Source organism: Cygnus atratus, chromosome 5, assembly GCF_013377495.2.
Source record: "Cygnus atratus isolate AKBS03 ecotype Queensland, Australia chromosome 5, CAtr_DNAZoo_HiC_assembly, whole genome shotgun sequence".
NCBI lineage: Eukaryota > Metazoa > Chordata > Aves > Anseriformes > Anatidae > Cygnus > Cygnus atratus.
The window spans coordinates 9,210,267-9,224,476 of record NC_066366.1 but is presented as its reverse complement, the minus strand read 5'-3'; the positions used below and the strand labels follow the sequence as shown (position 1 = coordinate 9,224,476).

General features: G+C 35.2%; 1 protein-coding gene across 1 annotated transcript in view; it reads left to right on the top strand.

Moving 5' to 3' along the window:
* Positions 1-14,210, top strand: part of ANO3 (anoctamin 3) — a 213,241-nt gene that overhangs the window by 149,310 nt on the left and 49,721 nt on the right. The window contains exons 5-7 of the mRNA XM_035550066.1: positions 4,270-4,422; positions 6,980-7,080; positions 11,135-11,179. Of these exons, the coding sequence (XP_035405959.1) occupies positions 4,270-4,422; positions 6,980-7,080; positions 11,135-11,179 (299 nt within the window). The remainder of the gene's footprint in view (positions 1-4,269; positions 4,423-6,979; positions 7,081-11,134; positions 11,180-14,210) is intronic.

Below are 14,210 nucleotides of genomic sequence, written 5' to 3'. Positions count from 1 at the left end.
ATTATAATCTGAAAAATAGTGTCTTGAAAAATCCCATCATGTTGGCTAAATCCAAAGAAATTCTACTTGTACCAGATTTGGATGGAAATGCAAACTCTTTTTATTTCATAACTTTGACAAATATTTACGTTATATTTTGTTTGACTTTTTTGTTGACAAAGAAGATGTTTTTTTTCCTGTTAAATCAATCAACTTGTTTCCTGTCTCATATAATCCGCAATCAGATTTCAACAATAAATCTCCTAAAATTGCTTGTGCCCATCTCTACTAACCTATATTATTTTCATTTACTTAAGTTATATATATATTTATATACACTGATCTAGAATCAGCAATGAAATGCAGTTACATGTACTGTACACGAAGAGGCTTATTCACCACTTTTCCCCAAAGCATGAATGGAAAAAGAGTAGAAACTGCATCCTATTTCTCTCAGTGGCTACTGCAGAGCCAGTATATGGATTTCCACGCTGCCTGTCTTCTAAGGCAAACAGATGCTGAGCGGTCACAGCTATGTGATATGAGCCCTGCTTGTGCTACTCACATGGAGCAATTCAGGCAGTGTCTTGAGGGATAGTGTTTGCAGTAGTAGTATATTGCATGCAGTTTAGAAGGGTAAAAAATATTTTAAACCATCCAGCTCCTCATCTTGCAAAATTCATTGAATGAGGTCAGTGTTTTGAATTGTATATTTTCAGACTTCAAAGCAATGTGTCATGCTGTGTGTAATAAAGATTTAAATAATCCAAAAAAAAAGAAAAAGGTGGCCAATAATGAAGAAAATCAAAGAATTTTGGAATATCTGTAGTGGATAAGCCTCAGTATTTCAGTCTGATGCAAACCCCTGTCTTATAAATAAGTTTACAGTTTTGTGAGGAAATGCTTCACAGCCTAGATACTCTGAAGTTCTCGAGTTTAAAGATTTTTGAAGAACAAGACGAAGTTAAAACTTTGAGCTTGCAAGATGAACTATACGGCAAGACTCCAAAAGGAATTTTAATAAAAAGAAAAAAAAAGGCAGGTGGATACTGTTTCAGGAAAACTGGGAAACTAAGATGATAGGGAGGAGGAGGAGGATTAGAGAGAAATATGAACATTGGTCTGTGTGTTTTCAAATAAACTTTCCAAGTGAAAATCTTGAAAAGAAAGAGGTGGGTAAGGACTTGGCACAAAATATTTCCTTCAATGCTTTTCTTTTCCACTGTGCTTACAAAAGGGTAAAAGAATGAATCTCAGAGTTATTGGTCTAAGCCAACAGTTAAATAATAAATGTGCTATTGCTCATTATACCAAAAGACTGACTCACTGCACTAGGTGTAGTTAGTGGCTAATATACCTTGACTGGTACATTTAATTGAAATTACTGTTCCCTGTTCTCCTTACACACTATGTAGCTCCTTCAGATAAACCCAAGAAGCATCTAATCACCAGATCAGTTATCTTACTGGCACAGGTGTTCCTCCTAGCATAGGTAGAGAGTGTTGCTGGAGAATTACACTGAAGTGCAACTAGCCAAGTGGAAGTAGCACTGAAGTCCTGAAATCAATGTAGTTTGGGTTCACTGCATGATTGTGGTAAATGGCTTCACTATTGCACATTTCATCTGTGCATCTGTAAGAACAAGATCCCGTGAAAGCGGTTTGAGATGAACAGATGGAAAATTTCTTCCTACTGACAGTGCAGATCATTATTTATTGAATGCTGCCCCCAAAGATTTCTGTTCAGTGCAGATGAACCTGAGGGCATATTTGCATGCTGCTGTTAATCAGAATAATGAAACAATAGTTCTTAATTCACTTTGTGTCAATTTTCCTTGCAGTAATGTGTTTTTTTTCCAAGACAGAAGAAGAGCATGTGTTTCAGAACCGAGGGGGGGAAAAAAAAAGCTAAAAATTATCATCTAAAAAAAAGGTAGAAGGGTCTTACAAAAGAAAGTAAATTTAATTTGCAGAATATCTGTACAGAAACTGCATCAGCAGAAACTGTAAGAAATATTCCCGATCTCCCCTGTGGGGAAATTTTGAGCAGACTTTTCATATGTGATTTTCCCTCATTTGCAGACCAAAAAAGCCAGTTCTAGTCTGCTTTTGTGATTTACTTATGCTTCATTGCTGAAGAGCAACTTCTACTCCAAAGAAGCATGCTTTGTATGCTTTTCAAAGCAGTCAAGTCATTGCAAAGAGGACAGGTAGATGGAGGATGTAACAGGTAGAAGGCGTAATGAAAGATCATTTGCAAGCAGCAAGGAAAATGTACAAATGAGCACTTTTGGCACTGATGCTGGTACCCTTTGAAGAATATAGGAGCAAGTTGAAGATTGTCATCTTCAGTGAGGCTGTCTGATTGGTCTGAGTTATTAAAAAGAGGGATGTAATTAAGACAGTGGGTAGTTAGACCTGTCAGTGATGCCAGTAAAGAGCATGCCAGAGAATGTGCCAAATCCAAACTGTAAAAGCCCAGAAAGATAGGCAAAACTAGGAAAATCCAGCAACCCTGCTTTATTGTTGAATGTTGTCTTCCAGGGGCAGAATGGTATAGAAACAGGATTTCTGCATTATAGATGATGTCATGTTATTTTTGGCATTTCATTCTTTAAATAGAATGAGTACAGGATGAGAATGAGTGGGCCTGTGTATAAGAATTGTGCTACTCCAATCATAATTTTAAATGCTAGTTGGATTTCTAGTATAAGTTTTATAACATCTTCCAATTTACTTTGAAGTTTGAACTGAAGATTTCAATGTTTTATCTTTTGGTCAGATGTCTATGGAATGGTTATAAAAAGGGGTGGGGGGGGATAAAAGCCTTTCTTCACATTTTTGGTGGGCTTTTGCTTTTGATTTTTTGTTTGCTTTTGGTGATTAAAAGAATTAGTGACAGCAAAGGTTCAGGCAAGTAGGACAAAGTTTGGATTTCTAAAACATTTTGTTTTTACATATTCATTAATAAAATACATAAGCAGGTATGCTTAAAGAAGGTAACAGATGACACTTTTCAAAACAAACCATAAAAACATCTGGAAAAGAAAGACAATTGATGCTATTGCTAGCTGCTGAGGAGAAAAAGAAGCTTAATTGTACTTATATTGAAGCTTAATGTATTTTAATAATGTTCCCAGAGGTGTGATGATGCAATTTTGTAACGCGGGGTGGTCTGAGAAGGATATTTGTTTGGTTTTGGCTTTGGGAGGGGGGGAAAAAAAAAAAAAACACAAGAATCTTCTTTAAAAATTTCAGATTTTGCAGACAGAGAGATTCTCAGAAACACTAAATTTGTAAAGTTAGCTGTGAGGTATGTGGGAGTAAAAAAAAAAAAAAAAATCACAAACAAATGAGCTGGTATCCAGTATTTGTACTGCTGATATCACACACTAGCATATGGTTCTGTTTATCAAAGCAGAGTGTTATCGTTGGATATAACTCCAAGTTTTATAAATTTCATATCAAACAATCCAAATACAGTGAATTTTCATGACTAACATCCTATTTGCTAAAAGATAATGTGTTATGAATAGACTTATGGTCATGCACGTGTGTGTGATACATCTGTCGTAAAACTACCATACGTGTTCTGGACAGTTTTTGTTAAAATGAGTTTGCATTCTCCAGAAGTCAACAACTGTTTCTCAGTTTACTTTTTCAAATTTCAAACTCTTCATAGAATGACACCAGTTGATATAGTCACTGTCTATTGTGATTCATGCAAAACCAATGTAAAAATAGCTTTCAGCAGCAGCATGTAAAGCAGGGTTTTCCATATCAAGGTCAGAGAATCCCTTGTGTTTACAAGCATGGTGGGAAGGAACTAGACAAGATTTAAGCCTCACTAACATGGCATTAAAAAGCACTTCAACTGGAATATCCAAGAAAACATTCACATCAATCGTGTTTCTCTTCTAATTTATTGAAACTTGGTTTAATTTATTTGCCTTTAAATTTTATTAATTCCAACTGGAAAGTAAGTATTAACAGGAGCTCACATCTATATATACTATACAGTAATTTTAGGGGGGTTGTACAGCTGAAAGTAATGGCTAGATTATGATTGATATAGAGTCATTTTAGTTTGTTTTATTCTAATTGATTGGAAATCCTGGACTAACAACGCATAAGAACTGTCTGTTCTTGTGACTTGTTCTTTATATATTCATCTTGTGGATATGTGGACATTTCCATGCTTTAGGAAATGCTGCGTTGCATGGAATTCATGACAGGTCTGTTCATCTTTATGAGTGACATATTTACCATATTTTTATTTTATCTTATCCAGACTGATGCCATGGCATCGTCAGGCCTCTTCTTCAAAGATGGAAAAAAGCGCATTGATTACATCTTGGTCTACAAAAAGTCAAGTCTACAGGTAGAAAAAAGAAGCACATTTGAGAAGAATTTGAGAGCAGAAGGGCTGATGTTAGAACGAGAGGTGAGTTTTGTAGCTTACGTGGTATAAAGCTATCTATTTAGATATAGTATAAAGTATTTAAAATACTGTCTTACTTGATTGAATTTATAAACTTCCTGGTGTCTTGAAAGTCTTTGCAGTCAGGCTGGTCCCTCTGTTTGTTTAATGATATTATATTAACAGTTTGATAGCATGTGTTTAACATGTTTTGCTCCTGCATGCTTATATGCGTATGTGCACATGCATGCACCCACCCAGTATAGAATCAGTTTTAAATAGGAGCAGGTTTAGTGCAGTATCGAGGGAAACTTCCAGCTCCTGACATCTACAAAACAGAAGAAGCTTCGGTAACCCATATTGTTATTTTAATATATAACCTCTATGTCTTTCAGCAGGATGCATGGTATTAAATCCCTCTGTATGTTTAAAGGGCTAAAGATGTCAAACTAATCCATCCCTAGTTTGTGTGTCCTAATCTGCATTGTGCTCTTTGAGCTAGAATAGTTTGCAATTTAAGTGCTACTGTTCAGACTTCTAAATTTTCCAGAATACACTTGAAAACAAATAATAAAATAAAAGACTAGCCTGTTACTCTGATTGTATTAAGAAGAAAACCTGATTTTGTGCCAAGTTTCAATACTATCCCCCTTTTTCTTTAAATGCTGAAACTCCTAAAGACTAAGAACTTCAGGTATTAGTGGGGAATTATTTTGTTGTTGTTGTTGTTGCTATAAGGGAAGAATTTTGTCATCTTAATTCTGATCTGTAATAGTTTATTTTCCCCAAATTCCAAGTGAATGTCTCCTTAGGCTCCTAATACAATTGCTGATACTGCGGAGATTAACATTTGTTTCTGTGTGCTCACAGTCAATCTTCAAATGAATACTAAAACCTAGATGTTCTCTGCTTTGTCAGAAAAAAAACATATATTTGTGTCTGCTTCCATTTTCTTTTTCCATTCTTTCTGTGTCTTAGTTTGAGTGCTGCTCTGTATTGCACTGTGGTAGATATTCACGAATTTTCATTTTCCTACTGTGAAATGTGAAGAAACATTGCAACATTTCAAAGTGTTAAGTTGTTGCTGTTGTGGTTGGGATATCAGTAATAAGAACATTAATATAAAAATGAAGGAAAACAGAGTCAGGAAAACAGCTTTGGAATTTTGCTGTTTCATGAATTACTTAAAAAGCAGACATGTATTGACTCTATCCTGAAATAAGCTCCTATACTTCACGTATCTTTTATCCTGTTTTATACTCTTCAGCTCAGCAGAATTACCTTGCATGTTCTGTATTAAAGCAATGAGGTTTTAACTGTTGGAAGTCCTTGCAAGTACTGGCTGACAATAAAGGATGTTAAATATTCATAAATAACTGACCTGATGGTATTGTAAAACTTGTTTTTAATGTTTTAAAAATTGATTGGAGTCTAATAGAAAAAATAATCTGATCTTGGGATATTTACTGAAATTAGAACAATGTCAGCTGGAGTCAATTCAGAAGCAGTGACCTTTCAGGCAAAATATGTTTTTATAAGATTGTAATTCTACATATCAGGTTATTTAAATTTTTACAATATTACTTTTTCCACATCTTTTGCAAAAAATGAAATCCTAGAAGCAATATTTTAGAACTATGACATGACCTTATGTCACTAATAGGCAAAATTTTGAACATTTATAATTGTATTAACTCTTCGATTGAATTTTATATTTACTTAACAAACCTTGTGTTACTTAAGTTTTTGAGTGGCTTTAATCAGACTCAACTCTACCAAAATATTTACATATAAAAATTCGTAGAATCATAGAATATCCTGAGTTGGAAGGGACCCACAAGGATCATCGAGTCAAACTCTTGGGTCCCCAGAGTACCACCCAAAAAATCAGACCATGGGTCTGAGAGCGCTGTCCAAACACTTAAGGAAATATAGCTGGGAGAGGAGTTTAAAATGGAAATATTGATTAAAAAATATAAATTTAGGAACCTGTAATGCTGAAATTCTTGTTTTGTGTTCATATAAATACATTACACAAAACATTTGTGTAGAATATTCCTTGTAATTTTATGAAAGATCTCAATTCTTACAGAGATGACATTTATAAGTTGATAGAAGGCATCACAGTTACTTAACTGTTCCTGGTTTTTCCATTTAGGCCAAGTGGGACCTGCAGAATTCTCTCAGCTGTTTTTGTGGCTCTTACATTCTTCTTGAATTGGACACGCATTGATTGGTCATGAAATGGCTCATCAAAGATGATTTCGAGGGGATGTTTAATTAATTTATTCCATGTCAAAATGCTGCATAAAGCCTCTCCCTACTTCTGCTGTGTTTATAAGCAAAGATCTGTCCTATGGGTTCCTTTTGACAGTTTCTAGGTTATTCATATTACAAGATTTGGGGAGGGGTTTTTATCAATTTTCCTTTGTTCGGGTCAGAGCACTTAGAGCGTTTTCAGATCTGCCCAGCAGCTTCATGCAGGAAAGCAGAATTTGCCCCTGAAGAATGCTTTTAGAAACATGAATGCCATGTGGGTTTGAATTATTAATATGTGTTTATTTGTTACCTCTTTTTGCAGCCAGCTGTTACAAACAGTGATATCATGTTTGTTAAAATTCACTGTCCATGGGAGACTTTGTGCAAATACGCAGAAAGAATGAACATCAGGATGCCTTTCAGGTATTGTGGAAACCATTTTAAGGAACTTGTAATTTAGTACTTAAAATATTACAACTTTGTTACTTACCTTAAGGCTAAAATTCAGTCCACTTGCTGCGCTATGGTCAGGCATGTTTATATTTTAATTTATTGAGATGAAAAGGAAAGAGGAGAGGAAGAAACAAAAAATAGGCATTGTTCTTTTTCACGTTTGCCTGTGGTTATTGTTTTCAGGCTTACCTTCCAAGTCAAATCAAACATAGACTGTTAGAAAGTGTTATTAATAGTTGACATGTTAGTGAGAACTCTCAAATTCTTGGTCCTCTAATGTTCCTTTGCCAGAGTAATGACCTCAACTCAGTTCCTCATCTGTGCGCCAAACAAATTTTATCGTACCTTTTTGCAATAAAGAGTGTAGGACAAGTTAGTATCTCCTGTAATAACACAGGTTTTAAAAGGAGAAAGTGTTCCTTTCAAACTCAGTTAAAGCTGTTTCTCCAGAGAGAAGAGCTTTGTTGTGTGCTGTAAACTTCATCAGGAGTTAAAGTGGTAACCAGATGCTAAAGCTGTGTGACTCACGGAAAATACCCTTACAGAACTCCTTTCTCACTTAAATTGCCAACTGCTCTACCTCTTATGTCCCTGCTGACTTCAGCTATCAGAATGCAGCTCTCTTGCGTTAGTCCTAAGCCAGAAACTTAGTCATTGTGAAGCGTCCTTAGCTCAAAGCTGGTTTCAAATACCCAGTTTTATACTGAGTTTCCACATCATTGCATTAAATCCTTTCCATTCAATAATGTGTTCTGTATCAGTCATCTTCTGAATGCTTAAGAATATTATTATAGTGCCCTTTGAGCTTCTGTGGTTTGAATAATTCTTGTTTACATTTTAAATATAGAAGTGTTTGCATATGTGTATGCACAAAAACAAACTAAATTCCAATTCCAAAAAGAGTTCTTTCTTGCTTTTAATACTTGAAGTCACAAACGATAGCTTTTAGCAGTGGTTTGAATTCTTCCTCATTTTAGCGAATCCATAGATCAGTAGTGCCCTTCAGAAAATACTGGTTAAATTCTACAACACTACTTTATTTTGAAGCCATTCTTTGTTGTTGTGTTACTAATTGACATGTAAATATATTGTCTTTTCCAAAGTGTCTGAGCCGTGTTTCTTTGGTTTGGGGTCGATGCTTCAGCTTCCTTCTATCCCAGGCATTTCAGATACACAAAAAGTAGTTAAAATGCTAAACTCTACTGTTTGACTTTGTTAGTTTGTAGAGTAAAACACAATTACTTGGTAAGAAAGAAAGAAGCCTGCTGCCCACCTCCAGCTCTGTGAGAAATATGAAATTGATCACCATTTCTTTGTGTCTTGAGAAAAGATTTAAGAAGGAATTAAAAAGAAATTGCAATGTCAGACTTGTGTGAATATTTCAAATAAGCTATTTCTTTCATTTCTGTACTTTTTAAAATAGCAATAAGCGTGGTAGTTTTATTGTGAACACAAAGTGGACACGGCAGATTAGAACAAAGGTCCACCTTGCTTTGCCAGCAGCCAGTCTGGGATGTTTAATACAGAAGCAGATAAGTATTTCATGATGCCCTCTGGTTCCAGAAGTCTATGGTTTAGAGACTTTCTGAGACAGAGCTTGTCTTCATGTGTGTTTTTATTAGCCCCTGATGGCCTTTTCATGGATGTAAAAATAGCCACTTGTGCTTCCATTACAGCATCACATGGTCACACATTTTATAATTTCGTTACATGTTTTGGCAAAAGCACTGTCATTCACTTAAGTATTGAGCTTGCTTATTTAAGTTAAACCTTACTAAACTGGAAGGCATATATTTTTTCCTGAGGTAACTATTTTCTCTCTTCAGTGGATAGAAGAAGCTTAAATCATACCATTGTGCTGTAATTGCAATGAACTAGTGTTCCCTTCTAAGAGCAGATTATTTCTCTTCAGCTTTGTCTGATTTGTCAGCAGCTTCTGTCTGTCTATTTTGGATGTGTAATTGAAGAAGAGAGCTAACCTTCCCTGCAGTGCTTCAATGCAGTACACCCTTATCCTCTTGCACAGTGTTGCAAAATTTTGGCTTTCAGCTACACTCCTTAAAATAGGAGATATCAGTACCACGTATGAATAATACATGAAGAAGAAGTCTCCTGAATTATACTCATACTTTTTAGGTTCATTCTGCTCAATCTAGTAATTGAAACAAAATCAGTATTCTTATTACACGAGAAGTATTTCTGTTACTGAAAAGTAACAGTAATTTTTTTTTATCTGACCAAGGGACTAGCCGGCATCCTAGAACTCATTTTTAGCATGGCATTATGCCTAAATGTGTTGGCAGATACATAGTATGCGTCATATATGCAGTCTAAGATGGTATCTCAGTGTTTCAATTACAAAAGGAAAGTTTTCTAGCATTTCAACAGATTACAGTAATCACCATTACAGTCTATATGCTTTCAAACAGGACAGTGTTTAAATTATGACTGGATTATACTTTGATTTTAAATAATTTGTAGATATTTTTGTTAAATGTGTGTTCTGACAGGAGAAATGTAACTCTCTGATATGGTTCTGAAACCTGAACAAAAGTTTCATTTTACCAGTGTCTAAAGGAAATTCTTGTGAAACATAAATTATCAATGTGTACAATGAAGAAATAATTTGTTTCTGTAGCTTAGCTGGACCCAATCTGCGCAAAACAGCTAAGGGTGATTAAAGGAAATGAAGAAAGTGTTTTTTCAAATATCTGATGTCAAAATCCTGTAATAATTCTTCATTATTTCATTTAAAATTCTGCCTAGTGGTACTAAATATCAGGCTGCCAACAGTCTACAGATTGGTAGATAATTTTCCTATGACCACTTATTTTCTAGGCTCTGTTTCCTTTTCACTCTTTTTACAATAATCATTTTGTTATTATTTTAATGTAAGTAATGTACCTTAATGAATCTCAAATATTCTTGAGATGGGCAGTTGCAGATCTTGTTAACTATGTTGGTTCTGGGTAAAGTTCTCCTCTGATGGAGATTTCATTCACTAAGTATCCAGAGTGGAAGTGCCATTTTTGTGTGTGTTACCATGAAGGGCGGGGGAAATAGCAACTGACAACAGGGTTAAGCCCCCATATTAATGTATCTACCTAAACTTGTTTTAATTACTAATAAAAAATAAAATATGCAGAAAATAAAAGGGTTTAGGCAAATGTAAAGTATGACATGAATTAAGCAAGGAAAAAATGTCCTGGTGCCAAACTTCACTGTCCCCGATGGTTGCCATGGTAAAGATGCAGATACCCCAAGGAATTTGTAGGATCTAGGCCTTTGTTTAGCTGAAATGTGGCAGGAAAGGGTAGAAGAAGGCCAGAGGAAAATTAAAAACTGAAACAAGTTATGGAAGGTATGACATTGAAGCAAATATGTCTCTATATTGTTTTCAAACAAACTGTACTCGGAAGACTTCACTGGCAATTTCTGATACTGTTTCTCTGAAGTACTGTGACCAGTGACTGGTGGAGAGAAAGGAACTGTAACATGATTGTGTTTTGTTTCAGTTAATGCTCTTAGATTTGTAGGGCCATGTGCTGTTCTTCAGTTGGATGCAAAAAGCCAAGGGAAGGGAAGGTGATGGTACACCACTTCAGAGAGTGGGATCTAATGGTGCTAAGTGCTTATGGTATTTAATGCGCAGAGTGCAAAAAGCATTTATTAGCATGGGAGTCCTGGTAATTTTCTAGAATTAGTTCTATGGAACAAAAAAATGCTAAGAAAGATGTCACGAAATGAATACAAGCATGACAGCATTTGATCCTTCTCTGAAGGGTGTCTTGTGAATGAATCATGGATAAGTTATTGTTATTAGCTACAATGCTAAGAAGTAAATTTTACTCTGGAGCAAATTTTAAACTTGAAAATATGTGAGGTCTCAGTATTTTAAAGTGCTTTATTCATCTTTCTATGAAAATGTATGTTTTTAAATGTCCAATGTTCTTTTATGATGTACATGTCCTTTTCAACTGTCTCCTGCTTGATTATTCTCAGCTGATTTCTGCTGTTCTTTCAGGAAAAAATGTTATTACACTGACTGGAGGAGCAAAACCATGGGCAGGTTGGTGGGTGATGTGTAGATTCTAATTTTGTCGAATAGTCGCCCTGCTAAAGAAAATCCATTTGCAGTTGTAAATTTATCCAGGAAACTTGGAAAATTAGATTATTTCCCTCAAAACTCAAGATATGTTAGCTCCAAGTGTTAAAATATTCATTTTCATGTAACAAGATGCATTTCTCTAAAGCTTTGCCAGTTCTCGTTTTAGAAATGCAAAAGTGTTTATGCCAGGAAAAAAGTGGCCCTTACCTGGCAGCAAAGATTTAATACTGGATCTATCTCTACAGTTACGTCTGCTGTTACTAAGACATATTACATTAGCATAGAAGATACTTTTGAGTGCATGTCTTAAGTAAATTCTGGTAGTCAGCTATTTCCTTAAATGCGTAAATGTAACTTCTCTCATGTGCATCCTGTTGATCAGGACTGCATCGATGATGCCCTAAAGGCTGGTTTGAATTCTTATTTGATAGCTGACAGTAACATTTTTGCTGCAGTGAAAGACTTTTAACTCTGAGATTTCATGAGGTTACTATCTTCTAAAATATCTTTCAGTCTGTCATTATCATAAGTGGCTTTCTTTCCTGAAAACCGTCCAGCTGTAGCATTTAATGCCCAGGGAGCTAGTAGTGAGTAGCCAGGCTGGGATGACAGGGCTGCCAAATGAAGGCCAGTGCACACAAACCTCACCTGCGGCTGCTCGTTTGCTGAACGAAGCCTGGAGGAGCTAGGATGGGGGACACTGTGAGCTGTAACTGCTCCCTCTTGCTCTAGTCAGGCATAATGATGTCTTGTAAATCCTAATTACCAACAGAAAATATGTGATTTTTTTTTATGTGAGGGAAAACTCCCGAAAGAGTTTTCTGTGGTGGGTTTTCTTGAGATGAATCTTGATTACATTTGATTTAGGTTCTCCCATTTTTACTTTAGATGATGAAGAACTCTCATTATTTCTCAGGAATAATTTATATAGTCTCATGGTATCAGTTTGCAAGATAAAAGCACTGCTGAACGTCAAAGTAAGAAAAAAATGCATAAGCAAATAAAATATATTAAAATAAAACAAAATATTACATAAATTTACAACTGCATTTTTCCTCTTCCCAGTCATTCACATGCTTGCTCCATTTTACCGTGCATTATGAAAAATGTAAGTGATGTGCTTTGTAATGAAAAGGCAAAATTAACAGAGCTTTATTGCAAAATTGTCTTAATTTATCTGAAACCCATTTGGTGAGTCCTAGATATGAAATCAATTTATTTTCCTTATTTAGAAGGACAGAAACATGCTTTTGAAGTTCTGGAGTACCCATGAACAAAGTAATAAACAATTTTAGTGCCAGATTGATTCTACATTCAAAACAAATGTTTTTACCTGGAATTTACCTGGAATTTGGGAATCTGTATTTTTTGAATATTTTCTCTGGCACTTGATACAATCCAGTGCACAGAGGAATAGTGTGAAAAAGAAGCTGTGTCTGAAGTTGCATGCTAACTGTAAAATTGCTGACACATCCATTTTTTGCTCTCATCATTCTAACTTCTGCTACTGTCATTGTCTCCCTGCATCTAAAAGCTTTTCAAACCTAACTTCTCTGTACTTTATTAAATAGTTTTTAATATTTCTAAGTGGAGTTAACAACAGCTAGGATGAGGAATGTGTATTAAAATATTTGTATATCAAAGGTAAAATTTTGATGCTACTGAGTTTCTATAATTAAGAATATGGGCTTAGACTATTACGTTAGGCTCTGCTGTGACATGTACACTTCCCTGAATTTTATTGATGTGGTAGTATGGTAGATGTATGTGTCTATACATGTCTTTAAGTCCACAAAAGATTATTAGGAGTGTGGTTAAAAGAATGAAGGTAAATGTAGTGCTTATTGATATACTGTGTTTCTCATATGTGATATCTACATGGTATCTATCTACAGCCTATTTATTTATTTACATAGCTTAAAAAAGGCAAAATTGTATTCAGTAGTGTGAAGCTTGATTTCTATTCATAGGGCTACTCTACATAATTTGTATTTAATAATTTATTTTTTAATAATTTTAAGTAAATAATGCATGTATCAAAAATAGTCTGAACTCCCTCAGATTTATGACTGAATAATCTGATGAATCAGTCTTATATGTGCCATATCAGACACCCCAACACTGGTTAAGGGATAACATTAAGGAGAAGAAAATTAAAAATTAGTTGCTACAGTATGCAGGTTCAGTCTTCCTAGTGAAATGTTAAAATAATTTTATACTTGTAAGGCTAGAGAACCAAAAATGAATTTGTTTAGCAACTTAGCTGCGGTATCCTGCTTTCCAAAAGACTTCTAAAACCTTTTTGATTTCAAACTGCACACTGAAATAAATCTGTTAATATCATTCCATAGGACACACTTTGTAGATTTATATATTTTTTTTTGATGGTGAAAATGTTGCAGTATTGTGTCCCTATATTGAAACTGTCAACCATAACGCATTTACCATTACAAAGCATACCACAAGGTCTATGCAATTTGATGGCACGTGGTTGACGATTTTGACCAGTCTTGTGCATTTTTGTCAGAGTACAAGAGGCAAACACTGAGCAAGCTACTGGCTGGTGATCACTGTCAAAAATACCTTTCCTGAAGAATGGCAGTTGCTCAGTTCTGGTGTCTTGTTCCATTATAACCGTGAATCCTGGTCAGAAAATTCCAATAGCAGTTTTATAAGAAGAAGTAATTGCTCCTTTCAGTCAGTGTGGTTAAAGAGTGAAAGGCTGTGAGAAAGAGATAGGAGTGACAGAAGGTCACTGTTCTGCAAATAAAACAGTAGTATGGATGTATTGTAGATCGAGCTTCCTTGACTCCTTGAAACTGCAGGCACACTGGACAGCCTAGTCATGTTAGATTAATTCTCATTGCACCAAATTCATCTCTGAGGTGCTTCTTTGCATTGGAGCCTGCTGAGGAAACATAATCTACAAGGATTTTTGGACTAAATAGTTCTCCAAAAACAACAACCAACAAAACAGAATGTAACAGTACAT